General features: G+C 41.2%; 1 protein-coding gene across 1 annotated transcript in view; it reads right to left on the bottom strand.

Moving 5' to 3' along the window:
• The window catches only part of LOC139763309 (sodium/hydrogen exchanger 2-like), a 378,447-nt gene that overhangs the window by 237,127 nt on the left and 115,699 nt on the right, over positions 1–25,621 (bottom strand). Inside the window, exons 8-9 of the mRNA XM_071689332.1 lie at positions 16,986–17,040; positions 7,927–8,057 (exon numbers count right to left, since the gene is read on the bottom strand). Of these exons, the coding sequence (XP_071545433.1) occupies positions 7,927–8,057; positions 16,986–17,040 (186 nt within the window). The remainder of the gene's footprint in view (positions 1–7,926; positions 8,058–16,985; positions 17,041–25,621) is intronic.

The raw sequence follows: 25,621 nt of genomic DNA on the forward strand, positions 1-25,621 counted from the left end.
TGCCTGATGGCACAAGATACTTATATTTCCAGGGAATTTAGTGCAATCCCTTATCATGAGGGATAATACCCCTCCATTACTTTCTCCATCTCTTCTTGCTATTATGCCCCCTCTGGACAAACTAGGTTAGAGCCAAGTCCATTTGTGAGTTTAGTCTCCACCACTCACAGTCTGGATTGCAATCTCATAAACAGCACCTAAATTCTAGCTCCTTTCCATTTGCCACCAGGCTGTCTGGTGTACAGAGCACTTCAGCCTAAGGCATATATACAATAAGACCACTAATAACCAAACATGATAAAGTAACTGATGATGACAAGGAAATGGCTTTCATACTACATAAGTTCTTCAATGCCATATATACAACTGAAGAGGAATCATGTATGCTGCACTCACCAAAATGTGTTTGAGGGTCTGAAGACAAAAAGTTAAAGGAAACAGAAATTAAGAGTTTTGAACTACTACAATACTCAGACCAATTAAACCTGAACAACTGACTGGCCTAAATAACCTAACTTGAAGATTTCTAGAGGACAGTCACTTTATATTTCCCATACCAAAAACATCAAACAAATTAACAGAAGGTAAGGTACCTGTTGACATGAAAAGGAGATCTTTCTTTTCTTTCATACATATTTGCCATTTCCCGCATTAGCGAGGAAGCGTTAAGAACAGAGGACTGAGCCTTAGAGGTAATATCCTCACTTAGCCCCCTTCTCTGTTCATTCTTTTAGAAAATTAAAAATGGGAGGGGAGGATTTCCAGCCCCCCACTCCCTCCCCTTTTAGTCACCTTCTGCAACACATAGGGAATACATGGGAAGTGTTCTTTCTCCTCTATCCCCAGGGATATGAAAAGGAGAAATGTGCCTTAAATTACAGCTCAATTAACCTCATTAGTTTTACACAAAACAATGGAAAAATATAATAAGAAAAAATGGTGCCATTTCTAAAAGATCACTGAACAATACCAGAATAACAGCATGGCTTCCACAACAAAATATTTTATCCAACAAATCTGCAAAAATTTTTCAATGTTATACATGGCAGCAAGGACCTAAAAGCACCATCTGATGTTAAAACTTTAACTTTTAAAAGGCATTCAAAGAAGTAATGCACAAGAGATGGCCATGTAATTGGAAATCATCTGGAGGGGACGACAAACATTAAGCATGGATTAGTAAAAGACTCATCGACAAAAAGCAATTATTTATCTATTTATTTATTTATCTATTTATTTATTTTCCTTTGTCGCTGTCTCCCACGTTAGCGAGGCAGCACAAGGAAACAGACGAAAGAATGGCCCAACCCACCCACATACACATGTATATACATACACGTCCACACACACAAATATACATACCTATACATCTCAATGTACACATATATATACACACACAGACATATACATATATACACATGTACATAATTCATAGTCTGCCTTTATTTGTTCCCATCGCCACCTCGCCACACATGGAATAACAACCCCCTCCCCCCTCATGTGTGCGGGGTAGCGCTAGGAAAAGACACCAAAGGCCCCATTCGTTCACACTCAGTCTCCAGCTGTCAGGCAATAATGCACCAAAACCACAGCTCCCTTTCCACATCCAGGCCCCACACAACTCTCCATGGTTTACCCCAGATGCTTCACATGCCCTGGTTCAATCCATTGACAGCACGTCAACCCCGGTATACCACATCGTTCCAATTCACTCTATTCCTTGCACGCCTTTCATCCTCCTGCATGTTCAGGCCCCAATCACTCAAAATCTTTTTCACTCCATCTTTCCACCTAAAATTTGGTCTCCCACTTCTCCTCGTTCCCTCCACCTCCGACACATATATCCTCTTTCTCAATCTTTCCTCACTCATTCTCTCCATGTGCCCAAACCATTTCAAAACACCCTCTTCTGCTCTCTCAACCACACTCTTTTTATTTCCACACATCTCTCTTACCCTTACATTACTTACTCGATCAAACCACCTCACACCACATATTGTCCTCAAACATCTCATTTCCAGCACATCCACCCTCCTGCGCACAACTCTATCCATAGCCCACGCCTCGCAACCATATAACATTGTTGGAATCACTATTCCTTCAAACATAGCCATTTTTGCTTTCCGAGATAATGTTCTCGACTTCCAAACATTCTTCAAGGCTCCCAGAATTTTCGCCCCCTCCCACACCCTATGATTCACTTCCGCTTCCATGGTTCCATCCGCTGCCAGATCCACTCCCAGATATCTAAAACACTTTACTTCCTCCAGTTTTTCTCCATTCAAACTTACCTCCCAATTGACTTGACCCTCAACCCTACTGTACCTCATAACCTTGCTCTTATTCACATTTACTCTTAACTTTCTTCTTTCACACACTTTACCAAACTCAGTCACCAGCTTCTGCAGTTTCTTACATGAATCAGCCACCAGTGCTGCATCATCAGCGAACAACAACTGACTCACTTCCCAAGCTCTCTCACCCACAACAGACTGCATACTTGCCCCTCTTTCCAAAACCCTTGCATTCACCTCCCTAGCAACCCTATCCATAAACAAATTAAACAACCACAGAGACATCGCACACCCCTGCCGCAACCCTACATTCACTGAGAACCAATCACTTTCCTCTCTTCCTACACTTACACATGCTTTACATCCTCGATAAAAACTTTTCACTGCTTCTAACAACTTGCCTCCCACACCATATATTCTTAATACCTTCCACAGAGTATCTCTATCAACTCTATCATATGCCTTCTCCAGATCCATAAATGCTACATACAAATCCATTTGTTTTTCTAAGTATTTCTCACATACATTCTTCAAAGCAAACACCTGATCCACACATCCTCTACCACTTCTGAAACCACACTGCTCTTCCCCAATCTCATGCTCTGTATATGCCTTCATCCTCTCAATCAATACCCTCCCATATAATTTACCAGGAATACTCAACAAACTTATACCTCTGTAATTTGAGCACTCACTCTTATCCCCTTTGCCTTTGTACAATGGCACTATGCAAGCATTCCGCCAATCCTCAGGCACCTCACCATGAATCATACATACATTAAATAACCTTACCAACCAGTCAACAATACAGTCACCCCCTTTTTTAATAAATTCCACTGCAATACCATCCAAACCTGCTGCCTTGCTGGCTTTCATCTTCCGTAAAGCTTTTACTACCTCTTCTCTATTTACCAAATCATTTTCCCTAACCCTCTCACTTTGCACACCACCTCAACCAAAACATCCTATATCTGCCACTTTATCATCAAACACATTCAACAAACCTCAAAATACTCACTCCATCTCCTTCTCACATCACCACTACTTGTTATCACCTCCCCATTCGCCCCCTTCACTGAAGTTCCCATTTGCTCCCTTGTCTTACGCACTTTATTTACCTCCTTCCAGAACATCTTTTTATTCTCCCTAAAATTTAATGATACTCTCTCACCCCAACTCTCATTTGCCCTCTTTTTCACCTCTTGCACCTTTCTCTTGACCTCCTGCCTCTTTCTTTTATACCTCTCCCACTCATTTGCATTTTTTCCCTGCAAAAATCGTCCAAATGCCTCTCTCTTCTCTTTCACTAATAATCTTACTTCTTCATCTCACCACTCACTACCTTTTCTAATCAACCCACCTCCCACGTTTCTCATGCCACAAGCATCTTTTGCGCAAGCCATCACTGCTTCCCTAAATACATCCCATTCCTCCCCCACTCCCCTTACCTCCTTTGTTCTCACCTTTTTCCATTCTGTACTCAGTCTCTCCTGGTACTTCCTCACACAAGTCTCCTTCCCAAGCTCACTTACTCTCACCACTCTCTTCACCCCAACATTCTCTCTTCTTTTCTGAAAACCCCCACAAATCTTCACCTTCGCCTCCACAAGATAACGATCAGACATCCCTCCAGTTGCACCTCTCAGCACATTAACATCCAAAAGTCTCTCTTTCGTGCGTCTATCAATTAACACATAATCCAATAACGCTCTCCGGCCATCTCTCCTACTTACATACGTATACTTATGTATATCTCGCTTTTTAAAGCAGGTATTCCCAATCACCAGTCCTTTTTCAGCACATAAATCTACAAGCTCTTCACCATTTCCATTTACAACACTGAACACTCCATGTATACCAATGATTCCCTCAACTGCCACATTACTCACCTTTGCATTCAAATCACCCTTCACTATAACCCGGTCTTGTGCATCAAAACCACTAACACACTCATTCAGCTGCTCCCAAAACACTTGCCTCTCATGATCTTTCTTCTCATGCCCAGGTGCATATGCACCAATAATCACCCATCTCTCTCCGTCAACTTTCAGTTTTACCCATATCAATCTAGAATTTACTTTCTTACACTCTATCACATACTCCCACAACTCCTGATTCAGGAGTAGTGCTACTCTTTTCCTTGCTCTTGTCCTCTCACTAACCCCTGACTTTACTTCCACGACATTCCCAAACCACTCTTCCCCTTTACCCTTAAGCTTCGTTTCACTCAGAGCCAAAACATCCAGGTTCCTTTCCTCAAACATACTACCTATCTCTCTTTTTTTCTCATCTTGGTTACATCCACACACATTCAGACACCCCAATCTGAGCCTTTGAGGAGGATGAGCACTCCTCGCGTGACTCCTCCTTCTGTTTCCCCTTTTAGAAAGTTAAAATACAAGGAGGGGAAGGTTTCTGGCCCCCCTCTCCCGTCCCCTTTAGTCGCCTTCTACGACACGTGAGGAATGCGTGGGAAGTATTCTTTCTCCCCTATCCCTAGGGATAAAGCAATATGTAGTTGAAAGTGGCCAGACCGGCTCAACATAACAGCACACTGGTCTTTGGCCCTAATCTTTTCATAACATACATTAGTGATCAAGAACTGGGTCTCACAGATGATGCAAAACTAGGAGGTAGAGCTGTGAACAGTGGTTAGACAAATGGCAGATGAAATGCAATGTAAACAAATGTAAATTATGCACTTTGGAAGTAAAAATGAGAAATATGACTATCTAATATTTGGAAACTTTCCAGAGTACATGAAATGAAAGATCTTAAGGGTTGTTATTAGTGACAATTTGAAGTATACTAAGCAGTCTTTAGCAGCAGGTAAAAAATAAAACCTAATGGTTCATTTCATTGATATGATTACCAACTACCAACCACCAGAAAGAATTATGACCCTTTTAATGTTCAAGTAAGACAACTACAATATGTAATCTAATTCTGTTCTCAAGATGTAAGAAAGATGATGAAAGCTGGAAAAAGTACAAAGACTGGTGACAACACTAATTCAATCTATTATCATCTTTTCTCTTAAGAAACACAAACTTCACAGTGACGTAATACACATCTTTAAAATTACGAATATGATGATGTAAATCACAAAGATCTATTCAAAATGCAAGAAAATACAGTTACCAGAATAAATGGAATAAAAGCACAGCTAAAAGAAGTGATAATGACATGAGAAAAAGTATATTTGATAAAGATGCGTTGAACACTTACAATCAAATGTTGTAAATGCCAACACTATCAATACATTCAAAATCCAGTTTGACAAATTGGGGAGGAAAATTGCAAACATACCCATAAATTCCTTTTTCCCATTCCACACTCTTAAAATATTCTGAAGTGTAGCAAGGGTGGGAAAGAGGATGAAGATTTTATTATTCTATGGTAGCATTTTCCATTTACTCTATCATTCTAAATTCCATGCAGGCTTAATTCATCAGTGCATGGTCCTTCTATTTTTTCCTGCCATTTGTTCCTAGTGGGTATGAAGAGATCCTTTTTAAAAGAACAGATAGGTATGGATTCAAGTCCAAACAGTTAACAGAGAAATGGGTTAACAAGCCCTCTGCTGTCTGCTTCTCTTACATACTCCTATTTAGCAAGGAGAAAACACTGAACACTTACCACTCATTTGCCCTACACTCTTCCAAAAGACTCACAAACAACATCACCTCCTTTTAAGGCCTTAGATCTGCCCCAGTGGACATGGCCAGCTTCAAGGGCACTATAGGAACCTCATAAAAATAGAAGGGACTCTTTAGACAGGAAGTAATTAAGTATACTGTGAGGAGGGTATACATCGCTGGTCATATACTGAGTATATATCACTGGTCATACACATTACTGTACTATGAAAAAGATTTATATCACAGGTCATATAATGTGAAGGTATTATTACTCATCATAGTAAAGAATGCATACATTACTAGTCATAATGAAGGTATATATCAATGGTCATAATGAATTCTTTTTATTAGTCACAGTGGAGAAGGCATATATCACTGGTCATAATGAAAGTATACATCACTGGTCACAGTGAAGAAAGTATATAACACTGGTCTTAATGAAAAGGGCATATGTTACTGGTCATGCATTAGGGTTGAGGGACAAGTTAATTGGGATGTAAGTTTGCGTGGAGAAAAATCGGAGGAAGTGAAGCGTTTCAGATATCTGGAATCGGAATTGGCAGCAAATGAAACCATGGAAGCAGAAGTAAGTCATGGTGCAGGGAAGGGGGTGAAGGTTTTGGGGTGATGAAGAATGTGTGGTAGGAGAGAATGCTCTCTCCGAGCAAAAAATGGGTATGTTTGAAGGAATAGTAGTTCCAACAATATTATATGGTTGCAAGGCATGGGCTATAGATAGGGTTGTACAGAGGAGGGTAGATGTGTTGGAAATGAAATGTTCGAGGACATGATGGGGTGTGAGGTGGTTTGATCAAGCAAGTAATGAAAGGGTAAGAGAGATGTGTGGAAATAAAGAGAGCGTGGTTGAGAGAGCAGAAGAGGGTGTGTTAAAATGGTTTGGACATATGGAGAGAACTGAAAGAGGAAAGATTGACAAAGAGGATATATGTGTCAGAGGTGGAGGGATCAAGAAGAAGCAGGAGACCAAATTGAAGGTGGAAGGATGGAGTGAAAAAGATTTTGAATGATTGGGGTCTGAACATACAGGAGGGTGAGAGGCATGCAAGAAATAAAGTGAATTGGAATGATGTGGTATATCGGGGTCGACATGCTGTCAATGGACTGAACCAGGGCATGTGAAACGTCTGGGGTCAACCATGGAAAGGTCTGTGGGGCCTAGATATGGAGAGGGAGCTTCAATTTCGGTGCATTACACATGACAGCTAGAGATTGAGTGTGAGCAAACATGGCCATTCTTGTCTGTTTTCCTGGCGCTGCCTTGCTGAAGCAGGGGGTAGCAATGCTGTTTCCTGTGGGACTGGGGTAGCACCAGGAATGGATGAAGGCAAGCAAGTATGAATATGTACATGCGTACATCAGTATATGTCTATGTATGTATAGACATATATGTTGATATGCATATGTGCGAGTATGGGCATTTATGTATATATATATATATTCTTTTTCTTTCATACTATTCGCCATTTCCCGCATTAGCGAGGTTGCGTTAAGAACAGAGGACTGGACCTTTGAGGGAATATCCTCACCTGGCCCCCTTCTCTGTCCCTTCTTTTGGAAAATTAAAAAAAAACGAGAGGGGAGGATTTCCAGCCCCCCGCTCCCTTCCCTTTTAGTCGCCTTCTACGACACGCAGGGAATACGTGGGAAGTATTCTTTCTCCCCTATCCCCAGGGATAATATATATATGTGTGTGTGTTTATGTGGGTGGTTGGGCCATTCTTTGTCGGTTTCCTGATGCTACCTCACTGACCTGGGAGGCAGCGACCAATAATTAAATATCAATAGCATTAGAACAAGATGAAATCCCTATCTCATCCTCCAGATCCAAATCTGGAAAGATAAGTAGAAATTTAACATAAAAAATACCTTACAAAAATTAGATATTTTTGTAACATCAGGTATCTTATTGTTTTAAAAATGAGGTCACTTAAGTCCATCATTATATACATAAAGCACAAACCAAACCTTACCATTGAAAAGTGACTCGCCACAAATGAGAAAGTAGAGGTCTTTATTGATATCAATGTCCTGAAAAATGGCCAACACTGCCACTGGGTCCACAGCAGAGATAAGGGAAGAGAAGACCAGACTTTCTGAAATTCTATGAGGTAAATCATATCAGCACACAGAGACAATATCAAAATATGAAAACACTGCAAATGTAACTGGAAAAAAAATCATCATATATATAATATGTCTCTCATGCATTGTGTAATTTATGAAACAAATAAATTACTCACTTATGGGAAAGATATCATATGTCTAGCATGATGGTAAAGTCTAAGAATTCTAATGATATGATCTATCACCTCAATTATCCTATCCTGTGATATACAGAGTGGAGATGTACAACTTTTGATTGCTGTTACTGTGTTTAATGAAATTTTCGCTTTGTCTATTTTGGGGATTTTTTCCTCAGCCAGTAAATAACCAAAGGGCCAAAGATGCTGTCTTAGGAATAAAATAGGCCTGCATGAGGAATGGGGGTATTTTGGGAATTGGTGCTTGCAAGTGTAAGAGATGAGTGTGGCACCCATAAGGTGGGACATAGGCAGAAGGGGTAGTGAGTGGAGGAATGACAAAATAACACTGTTAGTGAAAGAGAAAAGAGGTATATGGAAAGGGATACAAATGATTGGAAGGCGTGCAAGGGTTCAAAAAGAAGTGCAGCAGTTAGTGTTTTTGACCATGATACACTTAAGGGCCACCCAGGGGTGAGCATATTGGTTCAAATCTTGGTTGCTACAATCAGTTCACAGTCATACAGCTGGCCATACACCAACAGACGTTGGGGTATTATTTCATTATACTTAACTGCTGTTTCTTGCATCAGCAAGGTAGTGCAAGAAAACAGACGAAGAATGGCCCATCCACTCATTTTTTTTTTTTTTTTTTTTTTTTTTTTATACTTTGTCGCTGTCTCCCGCGTTTGCGAGGTAGCGCAAGGAAACAGACGAAAGAAATGGCCCAACCCCCCCCCCCATACACATGTACATACACACGTCCACACACGCAAATATACATACCTACACAGCTTTCCATGGTTTACCCCAGACGCTTCACATGCCTTGATTCAATCCACTGACAGCACGTCAACCCCTGTATACCACATCGCTCCAATTCACTCTATTCCTTGCCCTCCTTTCACCCTCCTGCATGTTCAGGCCCCGATCACACAAAATCTTTTTCACTCCATCTTTCCACCTCCAATTTGGTCTCCCTCTTCTCCTCGTTCCCTCCACCTCCGACACATATATCCTCTTGGTCAATCTTTCCTCACTCATTCTCTCCATGTGCCCAAACCATTTCAAAACACCCTCTTCTGCTCTCTCAACCACGCTCTTTTTATTTCCACACATCTCTCTTACCCTTACGTTACTTACTCGATCAAACCACCTCACACCACACATTTTCCTCAAACATCTCATTTCCAGCACATCCATCCTCCTGCGCACATCTCTATCCATAGCCCACGCCTCGCAACCATACAACATTGTTGGAACCACTATTCCTTCAAACATACCCATTTTTGCTTTCCGAGATAATGTTCTCGACTTCCACACATTTTTCAAGGCTCCCAAAATTTTCGCCCCCTCCCCCACCCTATGATCCACTTCCGCTTCCATGGTTCCATCCGCTGACAGATCCACTCCCAGATATCTAAAACACTTCACTTCCTCCAGTTTTTCTCCATTCAAACTCACCTCCCAATTAACTTGACCCTCACCCCTACTGTACCTAATAACCTTGCTCTTATTCACATTTACTCTAACTTTCTTCTTCCACACACTTTACCAAACTCAGTCACCAGCTTCTGCAGTTTCTCACATGAATCAGCCACCAGCGCTGTATCATCAGCGAACAACAACTGACTCACTTCCCAAGCTCTCTCATCCCCAACAGACTTCATACTTGCCCCTCTTTCCAAAACTCTTGCATTTACCTCCCTAACAACCCCATCCATAAACAAATTAAGCAACCATGGAGACATCACACACCCCTGCCGCAAACCTACATTCACTGAGAACCAATCACTTTCCTCTCTTCCTACAAAATAACACTGTTAGTGAAAGAGAAAAGAGGTATATGGAAAGGGATACAAATGATTGGAAGGCGTGCAAGGGTTCAAAAAGAGGTGCAGCAGTTAGTGTTTTTGACCATGATACACTTAAGGGCCACCCAGGGGTGAGCATATTGGTTCAAATCTTGGTTGCTACAATCAGTTCACAGTCATACAGCTGGCCATACACCAACAGACGGGGTATTATTTCATTATACTTAACTGCTGTTTCTTGCATCAGCAAGGTAGCGCAAGAAAACAGACGAAGAATGGCCCATCCACTCATATACACACATATATACATAAATGCAAATACACGCATATATACATATCAACATATATACATACACATATATATAAATATGCATATACAGACATGTATACATATGTACATTTCATGTATACATATATACATTTCATGTATACATGCATATACATACACAGACATATATACACATGTACATTTTCATACTTGCTTGCCTTCATCTACTCCCGTTGCCACCCCGCCACACAAGCCCCCCCCCTCAAGCAAGGCAGCACCAAGAAAAGACAAAAAGGCCATATTCGTTCACACTCAGTCTCTAGGTGTCAAGTGTATTCCACCGAAACCACAGCTCCCTTCAAACATCCAGGCCCCACAGACCTTTCCATGGTTTACCCCAGATGCTTCACATGCCCTGGTCCAATCCAATGACAGCACATCAACACCAGTATACCACATTGTTCCAATTCACACTATTCCTTGCACTCCTTTCATCCTCCTGTATGTTCAAGCCCGACCGCTCAAAACCTTCTTCACTCCATCCTTCCACCTCCAATTTGGTCTCCCACTTCTCCTTGTTCCCTCCACCTCTGACTCATATATCCTCTTTATCAACCTATCTTCACTCATTCTCTCGATATGTCCAAACATCTCAACACAACCTCTTCTGATCTCTCAACCCCACTCTATTTATTACCACACATCTCACTCACCCTTTCACTACTTACGCACTCAAACCACCACACACCACACAACCCTATCTTTTTTCTTTTTTTTTTTTTTTTTTTTTTATACTTTGTCGCTGTCTCCCTATCTATAGCCCACATATTCCCCCCATGTCGTAGAAAGCAACTAAAGGGGGCAGAAGCAGAGGGCTAGAAACCTCCCTTCCTTGTATTTAAATTTCTAAAAGGGGCTGTAAACAGAAGGAGTCATGCAGGGAGTGCTCATCCTTCTCAAAAGCTCACATTGGGGTGTCTAAATGTGTGTGGATGTAACCAAGGTGAGAAAAAAGGAGAGAGAGATACTATGCTTCAGGAAAGGAACCTGGATGTTTTGGTTCTGGGTGAAACGAAGCTCAAAGGTAAAGGGGAAGAGTGGTTTGAGAATGTCATGGGAGTAAAGTCAGAGGTTGGTGAGATGACAAGAGCAAAGGAAGGAGGAGCACTACTCCTGAAACAGGAGTTGTTGGAATATGTGTTAGAGTGTAAGAAAGTAAACTCTAGATTGATATGGGTAAAACTGAAAGTGGATGAAGAGAGATGGGTGATCATTGGTGCCAATGAACCTGGTCATGAAAAGAAAGATCATGAGAGGCAAGTGTTTTAGGAGCAGTTGAGTGAGTGTGTTAGCAGTTTTGATGCACAGACCAGGTTATAGTGAAGGGTGATTTGAATGCAAAGGTGAGTAATGAGGCAGCTGAGGGTATAATTGGTGTACATGGTCGTTCAGTGTTGTAAATGGATATGGTGAAAAGCTTATGGATTTGTGTGCTGAAAAACGTACTGGTGATTGGGCAATCCTGGTTTAAAAAGAGACATTTACGTAAGGATACATATGTGAGAAACAGAGATGGCCAGAAAGTATTATTGGATCACGTGTTAATTGATAGGCGCGTGAAAGAGAGACTTTTGAATGTTAATGTGTTGAGAAGGGAAGCTAGAGGGATGTCTGATCACTATCTTGTGAAAGCTAAAGAGAACTTCTGTACAGGTTTTCAGAAAAGAAGAGAGAATGTTGGGGAGAAGAGAGTAATGAGGGTAACGAAGCTCGAAAAGGAGACTTGAGTGAGGAAGCACCAGGAGAGATTAAGTGCAGAAAGGGAAAAGGTGAGAGCAAATGACATAAAGGGAGTGTGGAAGGAATGGGAAGCAGTGATGGCTTGCACAAAAGATGCCTATGGCATGAGAAAAGTGGGAGGTGGGCAGATTAGAAAGGGTAGTGAGTGGTGGGATGAAGAAGTAAGATTGTTAGTGAAAAAGAAGAAAGAGGCATTTGGACAATTTTTGCATGGAAGTAGTGCAGATAACTGGGAGATACATAAAAGAAAGGGGCAGGAGGACAAGAGAAAGGTACAACAGGTGAAAAAGAGGGCAAACGAGAGCTGGGGTGAGAGAATATCATTAAATTTTACGGAGAATAAAAACATGTTTTGGAAGGAGATAAATAAAGAGTGCAAGACAAGAGAAAAAATGAGAAAATCAGTGAAGGTGGCAAATGAGGAGGTAATAACAAACAGTGATGAAGAAAGAAGGAGACTGAGTGAGTACTTTGAAGATTTGCATAAGACAAGGGAATAAATGGGAACTTCAGTGAAAGGGGCTAATGGGGAGGTGATAACAAGTAGTGGTGATGTGAGAAGGAGATGGAGTGAGTATTTTGAAGGTTTGTTAAATGTGTTTGATGATAGAGTGGCAGATATAGGGTGTTTTGGTCGAGGTGGTGTGCAAAGTGAGAGGGTTAGGGAAAATGATTTGGTAAACAGAGAAGAGGTAGTAAAAGCATTGCTGAAGATGAAAGCCAGCAAGGCAGCGGGTTTGGATGGTATTGCAGTGGAATTTATTGAAAAAGGGGGTGACTGTATTGTTGACTGGTTGGTAAGGTTATTTAATGTATGTATGATTCATGGTGAGGTGCCTGAGGATTGGCGGAATGCTTGCATAGTGCCATTGTACAAAGGCAAAGGGGATAAGAGTGAGTGCTCAAATTACAGAGGTATAAGTTTGTTGAGTATTCCTGGTAAATTATATGGGAGGGTATTGATTGAGAGGGTGAAGGCATGTACAGAGCATCAGATTGTGGAAGAGCAGTGTGGTTTCAGAGGTGGTAGAGGATGTGTGGATCAGGTGTTTGCTTTGAAGAATGTATGTGAGAAATACTTAGAAAAGCAAAGGGATTTGTATGTAGCATTTATGGATCTGGAGAAGGCATATGATAGAGTTGATAGAGCTGCTCTGTGGAAGGTATTAAGAATATATGGTGTGGGAGGCAAGTTGTTAGAAGCAGTGAAAAGTTTATATCGAGAATGTAAGGCATGTGTACGTGTAGGAAGAGAGAAAAGTGATTGGTTCTCAGTAAATGTAGGTTTGCGGCAGGGGTGTGTGATGTCTCCATGGTTGTTTAATTTGTTTATGGATGGGGTTGTTAGGGAGGTGAATGCAAGAGTTTTGGAAAGAGGGGCAAGTATGCAGTCTGTTGTGCATGAGAGAGCTTGGGAAGTGAGTCAGTTGTTGTTCGCTGATGATACAGCGCTGGTGGCTGATTCATGTGAGAAACTGCCGAAGCTTGTGACTGAGTTTGGTAAAGTGTGTGAAAGAAGAAAGTTGAGAGTAAATGTGAATAAGAGCAAGGTTATTAGGTACAGTAGGGTTGAGGGTCAAGTCAATTGGGATGTAAGTTTAAATGGAGAAAAACTGGAGGAAGTGAAGTGTTTTAGATATCTGGGAGTGGATTTGGCAACGGATGGAACCATGGAAGCGGAAGTGAATCATAGGGTGGATGAGGGGGCGAAAATTCTGGGAGCCTTGAAGAATGTTTGGAAGTCGAGAACATTATCTCGGAAAGCAAAAATGGCTATGTTTGAAGGAATAATGGTTCCAACAATGTTGTATGGTTGTGAGGCATGGGCTATGGATAGAGTTGTGCACAGGAGGGTGGATGTGCTGGAAATGAGATGTTTGAGGACAATATGTGGTGTGAGGTGGTTTGATCGATTAAGTAATAATAGGGTAAGAGAGATGTGTGGTAAAAAAAAGAGTGTGGTTGAGAGAGCAGAAGAGGGTGTTTTGAAATGGTTTGGTCTCATGGAGAGAATGAGTGAGGAAAGACTGACCAAGAGGATATATGTATCAGAGGTGGAGGGAACGAGGAGAAGTGGGAGACCAAAATGGAGATGGAAAGATGGAGAGAAAAAGATTTTGAGTGATCGGGGTCTGAACATGCAGGAGGGTGAAAGGCGTGCAAGGAATAGAGTGAATTGGAACGATGTGGTATACCGGGGTCGACATGCTGTCAATGGATTGAACCAGGGCATGTGAAGCGTCTGGGGTAAACCATGGAAAGTTCTGTGGGGCCTGGATGTGGAAAGGGAGCTGTGGTTTCGGTGCATTATTACATGACAGCTAGAGACTGAGTGTGAACGAATGGGGCCTTTGTTGTCTTTCCTAGCGCTACCTCGCACACATGAGGGGGAGGGGGTTGTTACTCCATGTGTGGTGAGGTGGCGATGGGAATGAATAAAGGCAGACAGTATGAATTATGTACATGTGTATATATGTATATGTCTGTGTGTGTATATATATGTATATGTTGACATGTATAGGTATGTATATTTGTGTGTGGACGCGTATGTATATACATTTGCATATGGGTGGGTTGGGCCATTCTTTCGTCCGTTTCCTTGCGCTACCGCGCTAACACGGGAGACAGCAACAAAGCAAAATATGATAATATAATATAAGAATATATGATGTGGGAGGCAAGTTGTTAGAAGCAGTGAAAAGATTTTATCGAGGATGTACGGCATGTGTACGAGTAGGAAGAGAGGAAAATGATTGGTTCTAAGTGAATGTCGGGTTGCGGCAGGGTTGTGTGATGTCTCCATGGTTGTTTAATTTGTTTATGGATGGGGTTGTTAGGGAGGTGAATGCAAGAGTTTTAGAAAGAGGGGCACGTGTGCAGTCTGTTGTGGATGAGAGAGCTTGGGAAGTGAGTCAGTTGTTGTTCGTTGATGATACAGTGCTGGTGGCTGATTCATGTGAGAAACTGCAGAAACTGGTGATTGAGTTCGGTAAAGTGTGTGAAAGAAGAAAGCTGAGAGTAAATGTGAATAAGAGCAAGGTTATTAGGTACAGTAGGGTTGAGGGACAAGTCAATTGGGAGGTAAGTTTGAATGTAGAAAAACTGTAGGAAGTAAAGTGTTTTAGATATCTGGGAGTGGATTTGGCTGGGAGGTAAATTTGAATGGAGAAAAACTGGAGGAAGTAAAGTGTTTTAGATATCTGGGAGTGGATTTGGCAGTGGATGGAACCATGGAAGTGGAAGTGAGTCACAGGGTGGGGGAGGGGGCAAAAGTGCTGGGAGCGTTGAAAAATGTGTGGAAGGCGAAAACATTATCTCGGAAAGCAAAAATGGGTATGTTTGAAGGAATATTGGTTCTAACAATAGTATATGGTTGCGAGGCGTGGGCTATAGATAGAGTTGAGCAGAGGAGAGTGGATGTGTTGGAAATGAGATGATTGAGGACAATATGTGGTGTGACATGGTTTGATCAAGTAAGTAATAAAAGGGCAAGAGAGATGCGTGGTAATAAAAAGAGTGTGGTTGAGAGAGCAGAAGAGGGTGTTTTGAAATGGTTTGGTCACATGGAGAGAATGAGTGAGGAAAGATTGACCAAGAGGATATATGTGTCAGAGGTGGAGGGAACTAGGAGAAGTGGGAGACCAAACTGGAGGTGGAAAGATGGAGTGAAAATGATTTTGAGTGATTGGGGTCTGAACATGCAGGAGGGTGAAAGGCAGGCAATGAATAGAGTGAATTGGAAGGATGTGGTATACCGGAGTCGATGTGCTGTCAATGGATTGAACCAGGGCATGTGAAGCATCTGGGGTAAACCATGGAAAGTTTTGTGGGGACTGGATGTGGAAAGGAAGCTGTGGTTTCGGTGCATTATACATGACAGCTAGAGACTGTGAATGAATGTGGCCTTTGTTGTCTTTTCCTAGCGCTGCCTCGCATGCATGCGCGGGGGAGGGAGTTGTCATTTCATGTGTGGCGGGGTGGCGATGGGAATGAATAAAGGCAGCACGTATGAATTATGTACAGGTGTATATATGTCTGTGTATGTACATGTATATGTTGAAATGTATAGGTATGCATATGTGCGTGTGTGGATGTGTATGTATATACATGTGTTGGAAAGGATCACAATTTTGCACGTGATCAAGATATTCCTGAGTCCACGGGGGAAAATGAAACCCGATAAGTTCCAAAGTGCACTTTCGTGTAATAATCGCATCATCAGGGGAGACACAAGAGAGAAATATAAGTCAGTTGATATACATTGAAGAGACGAAGCTAGCTTCGTATCTTCGAAATATAACTGACTGTTATATTTCTCTCTTGTGTCTCCCCTGATGATGCGATTATTACACGAAAGTGCACTTGGGAACGTATCGTGTTTCATTTTCCCCATGGACTCATAGGAATATACATGTGTATATGGGTGGGTTGGGCCTTTCTTTTGTCTGTTTCCTTGCCCTACCTCACTAACGCAGGAGACAGCATCAAACGTATAATAGAATAGAACAATAAGAGGACATAAGAAAGTATTCCAGAGAATTATGAGAAAGTATCCAAGAGAATTATTAGGAAAGATAAGAAATATTATTTCATAATATTATAGTAGTAGATGAATAGAATAAGCTTCCTAATGAAATTCTTAATGATGACAGTACATATAAGTTTAAAATATTGTAATAAAATGTTCCACAGACGGGACACCCTTAAGTGTACATCTCCCTCCTCATACTGTACACATTATCTAAAATAGATAGGTACCATATACATGACTGTACCACAAACCTCTGTATTTCATATGTGTTTACACAAAATCACTGTTCATACACCCACATTTCCTGTATGAAACACACTGGTCTATCTAGAACTCTGATACAAACATACTCCTATACACTCAAGTTAAAACTCACGTGAAAGTAATGTTGCCCATAGCACCAGCAGTTGCTATGCCATACAGTGCAGGACCTGCAAATTGAACCTAAATTATTTTTTTAGTTAATAGTTACTTATGAAAACCAACTAACCATACTATTGTTAGTAAACATGCTATTCTTTGGTAACATGTTTTACTAAGCCTTGAAATCAAATAGACGTAATCTGATATTGTTTTTTTTTTGCCACTGTCTCCCGCGCTTGCGAGGTAGCGCAAGGAAACAGACGAAAGAAATGGCCCAACCCACCCCCATACACATGTATATACATACGTCCACACACGCAAATATACATACCTACACAGCTTTCCATGGTTTACCCCAGACGCTTCACATGCCCTGATTCAATCCACTGACAGCACGTCAACCCCGGTATACCACATCGCTCCAATTCACTCTATTCCTTGCCCTCCTTTCACCCTCCTGCATGTTCAGGCCCCGATCACACAAAATCTTCTTCACTCCATCTTTCCACCTCCAATTTGGTCTCCCTCTTCTCCTCGTTCCCTCCACCTCCGACACATATATCCTCTTGGTCAATCTTTCCTCACTCATTCTCTCCATGTGCCCAAACCATTTCAAAACACCCTCTTCTGCTCTCTCAACCACGCTCTTTTTATTTCCACACATCTCTCTTACCCTTACGTTACTTACTCGATCAAACCACCTCACACCACACATTGTCCTCAAACATCTCATTTCCAGCACATCCATCCTCCTGCGCACCACTCTATCCATAGCCCACGCCTCGCAACCATACAACATTGTTGGAACCACTATTCCTTCAAACATACCCATTTTTGCTTTCCGAGATAATGTTCTCGACTTCCACACATTCTTCAAGGCTCCCAGAATTTTCGCCCCCTCCCCCACCCTATGATCCACTTCCGCTTCCATGGTTCCATCCGCTGCCAGATCCACTCCCAGATATCTAAAACACTTCACTTCCTCCAGTTTTTCTCCATTCAAACTCACCTCCCAATTGACTTGACCCTCACCCCTACTGTACCTAATAACCTTGCTCTTATTCACATTTACTCTTAACTTTCTTCTTTCACACACTTTACCAAACTCAGTCACCAGCTTCTGCAGTTTCTCACATGAATCAGCCACCAGCGCTGTATCATCAGCGAACAACAACTGACTCACTTCCCAAGCTCTCTCCTCCCCAACAGATAATATGACACTAAATAATTCCAAAAAAAATATTTAAAACTCTTTTGCTGTGAAAAAAACATATTTTTTGTTCATACATGTTTGCCATAGCAAACACGTATCAAGGTGGGAGTCAGATTTAACATCCACTAAAGACAAATAAAGGACCTCAATTGCTCACATCCATTCTCAAGCTGTCATATATAATGAACTGAAATGACTCCTATCCACAACCTGGCTCCACAATCATTTCTGTAGTTTCTGTGGCTACTTCATATGTCTTGCTTAAATATTACGAAAAAAAATAATCATCACTAATAGATATATATTCAAACTCTTCACTCAACCTGCTCTGGAGTGCAAGGAAATACATATGGTTATACAAAGATAAGTTTCTATATGTTTGAAAGGACAGGACACATCAAATAAAGTAGTGCTCTAAAACCTAATATGAAGGTCTGTATGGTAAGCTTCCTTTCTACGGGCAAAAGAATATCTATCTATCTATTTTTTTTTTTTGCTTTGTCGCTGTCTCCCGCGTTTGCGAGGTAGTGCAAGGAAACAGACGAAAGAAATGGCCCAACCCACCCCCATACACATGTATATACATACGTCCACACACGCAAATATACATACCTATCTATCTATATACCTATATATTTGATGTCTGTTCCCTTTGGGAACTCCTATCAAGGCCACAGTAAAAGTCTCTCCCTATCCCTGTTCTTACATGCCTCCCTCGCATACATCATTCCATGCATTCTTCCACAATTTCTATCCCTCCAATATTCTTCCACTCTATTTGATGATGTCACAGATGGTTCTCCTCTCACTTCAACCCCCTTAATTGCACTATACAACCCCTTTAATTGCACTATCATAAACTCTCCTTGTAAACTCCCAGTTTTACATTCTTTCCAAATGCCCAAACCACCTTAAACTATTGCGTTTCACCCATTCTACCACTCCACAATTCCTTTCCTTTACATTCCTTGCCATACCAAATTGCTCATACACCCCTTCATTTCTTTCTTCATTCCAACTAATCATGCCATATGCTCCTCTCAAACAGCTCATTTCCACAGCCTTGAGTTCTTTACCTGTGACTCATTCCATGTCAATGTTTCAGCTGCATAGGTCAGGGTTGGGAGGACTATGTTGTCCCTTAATCCTCTCTTCACTTCCATACTTACACCTCTACCCTTCATCATTCTATTAAGGGACTCTTCTACCCTGTACTGCTCTGTCCCTTATCTCTCCTTCCATATCATCAAACTTACCCAAGATTGTTCCTAAATATTTAAATTCTCTCACCTCCTTCAAAGTTTCTACACCCATATCCAAAACACAATTTAGTACATTTCTTCTTTCACTATACAGGGTTTTGTAAAATCTATAATTTCACTCTGTTTCCTTTCAAACACCATTACTCTACTTTTACTTGCATTTACCTTCAATCTCTTCTGTTTACACAAATCATGAAAAACATTTTCAACCTTCTGCAACTCCTCTTAACTCTCAGCAAACAACACAGAATCATCCACAAACAGGATTGCTACTAGCCATCATATCTCATCACTACACTCCATCTCAGCACCCACTTTCCCTAGTTTTGCTTTCATCTCTCTTGTCTCTCCATCCACATATATATTAAAAAGGCATGGCAACATCACACAGCCCTGTCTAACACCTATCTGTATATCAAAATTTTTGCTCAACTCTCCATTTACTCTTACATTTTGCTCAACTCTTCATCTACTCTTACACATGCATTTGCTCCTCTATCAAAGGCTTTCACACCATCCAACAGCTGTCCCCCTACCCCATATATCCTTAACACGTATCCCATAAAGTATTCCACTTGACTCTGTCATGCGCTTTCTTCAGATCCATAAAAGCTACATACAACTTCTTACCTTTCGCTAAATACTTTTCCAGTCATCTTTACTACAAAAATTTGATCCATACATTCCTTGCCTTTCCTAGAACACCCTTGTTCCTCTTATTCTGCATGCAGTCACTTCCATCACCATCAATCAACATTCTTGCATACACTTTTCCTGGTATACTTAACAGATTTATTCCCTTATAATTTGGTAAACACAGAAGAGGTAGTGAAAGATTTGCGGAAGATGAAAGCTGGCAAGGCAGTGGGTTTGGATGGTATTGCAGTGGAATTTATTAAAAAAGGGGGTGACTGTATTGTTCACTGGTTGGTGAGGATATTCAATGTATGTATGGCTCATGGTGAAGTGCCTGAGGATTAGCAGAATGCATGCATAATGCTATTGTACAAAGGCAAAGGGGATAAAGGCGAGTGTTCAAATTCAGAGGTATAAATTTGTTGAGTATTCCTGGGAAACTATAGAGGAGGGTGTTTACTGACAGGGTGAAGGCATGTATAGAACATCAGATTGGGGAAAAGCAGCAAGAAATGCTAAGAAAAACAAATGGATTTGTATGTAGCATCTATGGATCTGAAGAAGGAATATGATAGAGTTGATAGAGATGCTCTGAGGAAGGTATTAAGAGTATATGGTGTGGTAGACAAGTTGCTAAAAGCAGTGAAAAGTTTTTATCGAGGATGTAAGGCATGTGTAAAAGTAGGAAGAGAGGAAATTGATTGGTTACCAATGAATGTCAGTTTGTGGCAGGGGTGTGTGATGTCTCCATGGTTGTTTAATTTGTTTATGGATGGGGTTGTTAGGGAGGTGAATGCAAGAGTTTCGGAAAGAGGGGCAAGTATGCAGTCTGATGTGGATGAGAGAGCTTGGGAAGTGAGTCAGTTGTTGTTCACTGATGATACAGTGCTGGTGGCTGATTCGAGTGAGAAACTACAGAAGCTGGTGACTGAGTTTGGTAAAGTGTGTGAAAGAAGAAAGCTGAGAGTAAATGTGAATAAGAGCAAGGTTATTAGGTACAGTAGGGTTGAGGGGCAAGTCAATTGGGTGGTAAGTTTGAATGGAGAAAAACTGGAGGAACTGCAGTGTTTTAGATATCTGGGAGTGGATTTGGCAACAGATGGAACCATGGAAGCGGAAGTGAGTCACAGGGTGGGGAGGGGGCGAAAATTCTGGAAGCATTGAAAAATGTGTGGAGGGCGAGAACATTATCTCAGAAAGCAAAAATAGGTATGTTTAAGGGAACAGTGGTTCCAACAATGTTATATGGTTTCGAGGCATGGGCTATAGATAGAGTTGTGCGGAGGAGGGTGGATGTGTTAGAAATGAGGTTTGAGGACAATATGTGGAGTGAGGTGGTTTGATCGAGAAAGTAATGAAAGGGTAAGAGAGATGTGTGGTAATAAAAAGAGTGGTTGAGAGAGCAGAAGAGGGTGTTTTGAAATGGTTTGGTCACATGGAGAGAAAGAGTGAGGAAAGATTGACAAAGAGAATATATGTGTCAGAGGTGGAGGGAACGAGGAGAAGTTGGAGACCAAATTGGAGGTGGGAAGATGGAGTGAAAAAGATTTTGAGTGACTGGGGCCTGAACATGCAGGAGGGTGAAAGGTGTGCAAGGAATAGAGTGAATTGGAATGATGTAGTATACTGGGATCGACATGCTGTCAATGGATTGAACCAGGGAATGTTAAGTGTCTGGGATAAACCATGGAATGTTTTGTGGAGCCTGGATGTGGAAAGGGAGATGTGGTTTCGGTGCATTATACATGACAGATAGAGACTGTGAATGAATGTGACCTTTGTTGTCTTTTCCTAGCGCTACCTCGCGCACGTGTGGGGGGAGGGGGTTGTCATTTCATGTGTGGTGGGGTGGCAACAGGAATGAATGAAGGTAGCAAGTATGAATATACATGTGTATGTGGGTGGGTTGGGCCAGTCTTTCATCTGTTTCCTTGCGCTACCTCACTAAGGCGGGAGACAGCGACAAAGTATAATGAATAAATAAATAACATAAATAATTGCTACATACATCCTTAGCATCTTTTCCAATGAATAAAATAATAATATCTTCCATTCAATCCTTAGGCACAACCTTCTGTTTCCATACTAAATCACACATAAGATGCATCCACTCTATCACACTTTCTCCTCCATACTTCAGCATTTCATCCATAATCCCATCCACTCGAGGTGACTTTCCTATCTTCAGCCTTATTACTGCCCTTCTTACCTCCCTCTGCTACAGGATGCTACTTTTGTATCCTCTTCCTTCCCTTCTCCATTCCCATGCATGTAACAACTGCTGCCTCCTCTTTTCCCACATTCATCAGTTCTTCAAAATACTCTTTCCATCCTCCTTTCAGTCCCTCCTTTTGATTTGGCAACACCCCTTCCTTACTTCTCATATTAATATTTCCAGTGTTTCATTCACCTCTTTCCTTTTTCATCTTCTTCCAGTATGATTTCTTATTTTCCCTAAACTTTTCACTGAAAATTTCTTCCAAAATCAGCATCTACTCTTTCTTTGCTTTCGTCTATCAGCTTCTTAGCATTCAGCTTACACATCTTACATTCTTCCCCACTCCTGTGCGAAACATCCACTGGTACATCCCCTTCAAGCAATCTACCATATGCCTTTTCCTTCTCTTCCAAAGCATTTCTAATCTCTTTCATCCACCATGCATTTCCCTTTTTATTCCTATATCTCACAATCTCATATCAAATTACTAATTCTAAAATCATTAATAGCTCACTGGTAAACAAAGATTTTGTTCCATGGAAAAAACATGTTTCTTGTGTATTTCTACAAAATGAATCCTGATATGTTTTCAGAATTCCTCTATCACCCATAGTTTTTTGTTCCACCATACTTGCATATCATTCCAGACAGTATATAGTACCAGTGCTCTACAAAGCATTTGAAACAAAAAGTTTAACACAGCTATTTTCATAGTTTGTGAAGTGCATGAGCTTTCTGAAAGCATAAGGCTAGATAAATGAGTCACCAGGGGCCTGCAGAAAAACAACTGGAAATGTTGTGACATTCAAACAGTGCCTACTTCTCAGTAGCATTTCTCTGTCAGTTGCAGGCTAGAACTCAATGTGTAAACAGTCTTTTCCACTCTGTTGACAGACTATGTTTTTGTGCATTCAAGTGTTGTGCTGATACCCCATCCACCATTACAATGCAGAGAAACTGTGTAAACAGTCCAAATTCTTTGTGCTAAATCTGCAGTGAAATGACATTCATATCACAAAGATGGAATTTCACACCCATCATTAAAAAATGCTATGAGCATTAATTCAGTTTAAAGTGGGTGACCAGGATAAAAGATGGCCCCCATATTTGTTGTGTCACAGGAAAAAGATTCATGACATATGCCTTCTGCCATTCCTATGGCTTGGAGAGAACCCAAAGATCATGCTTCTGATTGCTACTTCTGCCTGACAAATATAAATGGTATAACATCAAAATCCAAACATACTGTCAAATATCCTAATTTACCATCTGCTATGAGGCCAGTACCTCACAGACAGGAATTACTTGTGCCAAAGCCTCCAAGAAACAAGACACTGGGTGACGATGAGTCTGGTGATGAGAAAGTAGACCCAGTAAAGGACAATATGGATCCAACATTGGAAGCAAGCTGTTCTTCAAGCGAAACACATTTGTCAAGATCTTAATGATCTCATCCGCAATTCAAATTTGCCTAAGAAGCAAGTCAAACTTTTGGGTTCCAAGTTTAAGGCTGGAAACTTCTCCAGAATTAAATTAAAGTTTGTTTTTATGATGATAACCATGTCATTTTCAAAAAAAAAAATTCACCCTTAAAGATGGTCTGGTCTTTTGCAATGAAGTTTGTTCTGTTATGGAGGCACTTGGCCAAGAATATAGCACAGATGAGTGGTGCTTGTTCACTGACTCATCTAAAGTAAGCTTGAAAGCTGTTGTACTCCACAAATGAAATAAGTTCCCTTCTGTTCCTCTGGCTCACACAGCATGAAGGAATCATATTATAATGTGAAGCTTCTTTTGGAAAAAATTATGTATGGGACCTTTAAGTGAAATTCATGTGGTGACCTATAGGTTGTGGCACTTTAACTTGGAGTGCAACTTGGTTACAGAAAGTTCTGTAGTTTCCTCTGTGAGTGGGACAGCCAGGTCAAGAAAAATCATTATGAAAAGAAAGTGTGGCCAAAATGAACATCACTGACTCCACTGTAGAAAAATGTCATCAATCCTCCTCTTGCTGATCCTGAGAAAATTTATCTGCCTCCCTTGCATATTAAGCTCAGGTTGATGAAGAACTTCAAAGGTATGGGTAAAACTGCCATGGATTCACAGATTTGAGCATTATTGGATTACGTGTTAATTGACAGGCGTGCGAAAGAGAGACTTTTGGATGTTAATGTGCTGAGAGGTGTAACTGGAGGGATGTCTGATCATTATCTTGTGGAGGCGAAGGTGAAGATTTGTATGGGTTTTCAGAAAAGAAGAGAGAATGTTGGGGTGAAGAGGGTGGTGAGAGTAAGTGAGCTTGGGAAGGAGACTTGTGTCAGGAGTACCAGGAGAGACTGAGTATAGAATGGAAAAAGGTGAGAACAAAGGAGGTAAAGGGAGTGGAGGAGGAATGAGATGTATTTAGGGAAGCAGTGGTGGATTGCGCAAAAGATGCTTGTGGCATGAGAAGCATGGGAGGTGGGTTGATTAGAAAGGGTAGTGAGTGTTGGGATGAAGAAGTAAGATTATTAGTGAAAGAGAAGAGAGAGGCATTTGGATGATTTTTGCAGGGAAAAAATGCGACTGAGTGGGAGATGTATAAATGAAAGAGACAGGAGGTCAAGAGAAAGGTGCAAGAGGTGAAAAAGAGGGCAAATGAGAGTTGGGGTGAGAGAGTATCATTAAACTTTAGGGAGAATAAAAAGATGATCTGGAAGGAGGTAAATAAAAAGCGTACGACAAGGGAGCAAATGGGAACATCAGTGAAGGGCGCTAATGGGGAGGTGATAACAAGTAGTGGTGATGTGAGAAGGAGATGGAGTGAGTATTTTGAAGGTTTGTTGAATGTGTTTGATGATAGAGTGGCAGATGTAGGGTGTTTTGGTCGAGGTGGTGTGCAAAGTGAGAGGGTTAGGGAAAATGATTTGGTAAACAGAGAAGAGGTAGTAAAAGCCTTGCTGAAGATGAAAGCCGGCAAGGCAGCAGGTTTGGATGGTATTGCAGTGGAATTTATTAAAAAAGGGGGTGACTGTATTGTTGACTGGTTGGTAAGGTTATTTAAAGTATGTATGATTCATGGTGAGGTGCCTGAGGATTGGCGGAATGCTTGCATAGTGCCATTGTACAAAGGCAAAGGGGATAAAAGTGAGTGCTCAAATTACAGAGGTATAAGTTTGTTGAGTATTCCTGGTAAATTATATGGGAGGGTATTGATTGAGAGGGTGAAGGCATGTACAGAGCATCAGATTGGGGAAGAGCAGTGTGGTTTCAGAAGTGGTAGAGGATGTGTGGATCAGGTGTTTGCTTTGAAAAATGTATGTGAGAAATACTTAGAAAAG

The sequence above is a fragment of the Panulirus ornatus genome, chromosome 46, assembly GCF_036320965.1.
Source record: "Panulirus ornatus isolate Po-2019 chromosome 46, ASM3632096v1, whole genome shotgun sequence".
Classification (NCBI taxonomy): domain Eukaryota; kingdom Metazoa; phylum Arthropoda; class Malacostraca; order Decapoda; family Palinuridae; genus Panulirus; species Panulirus ornatus.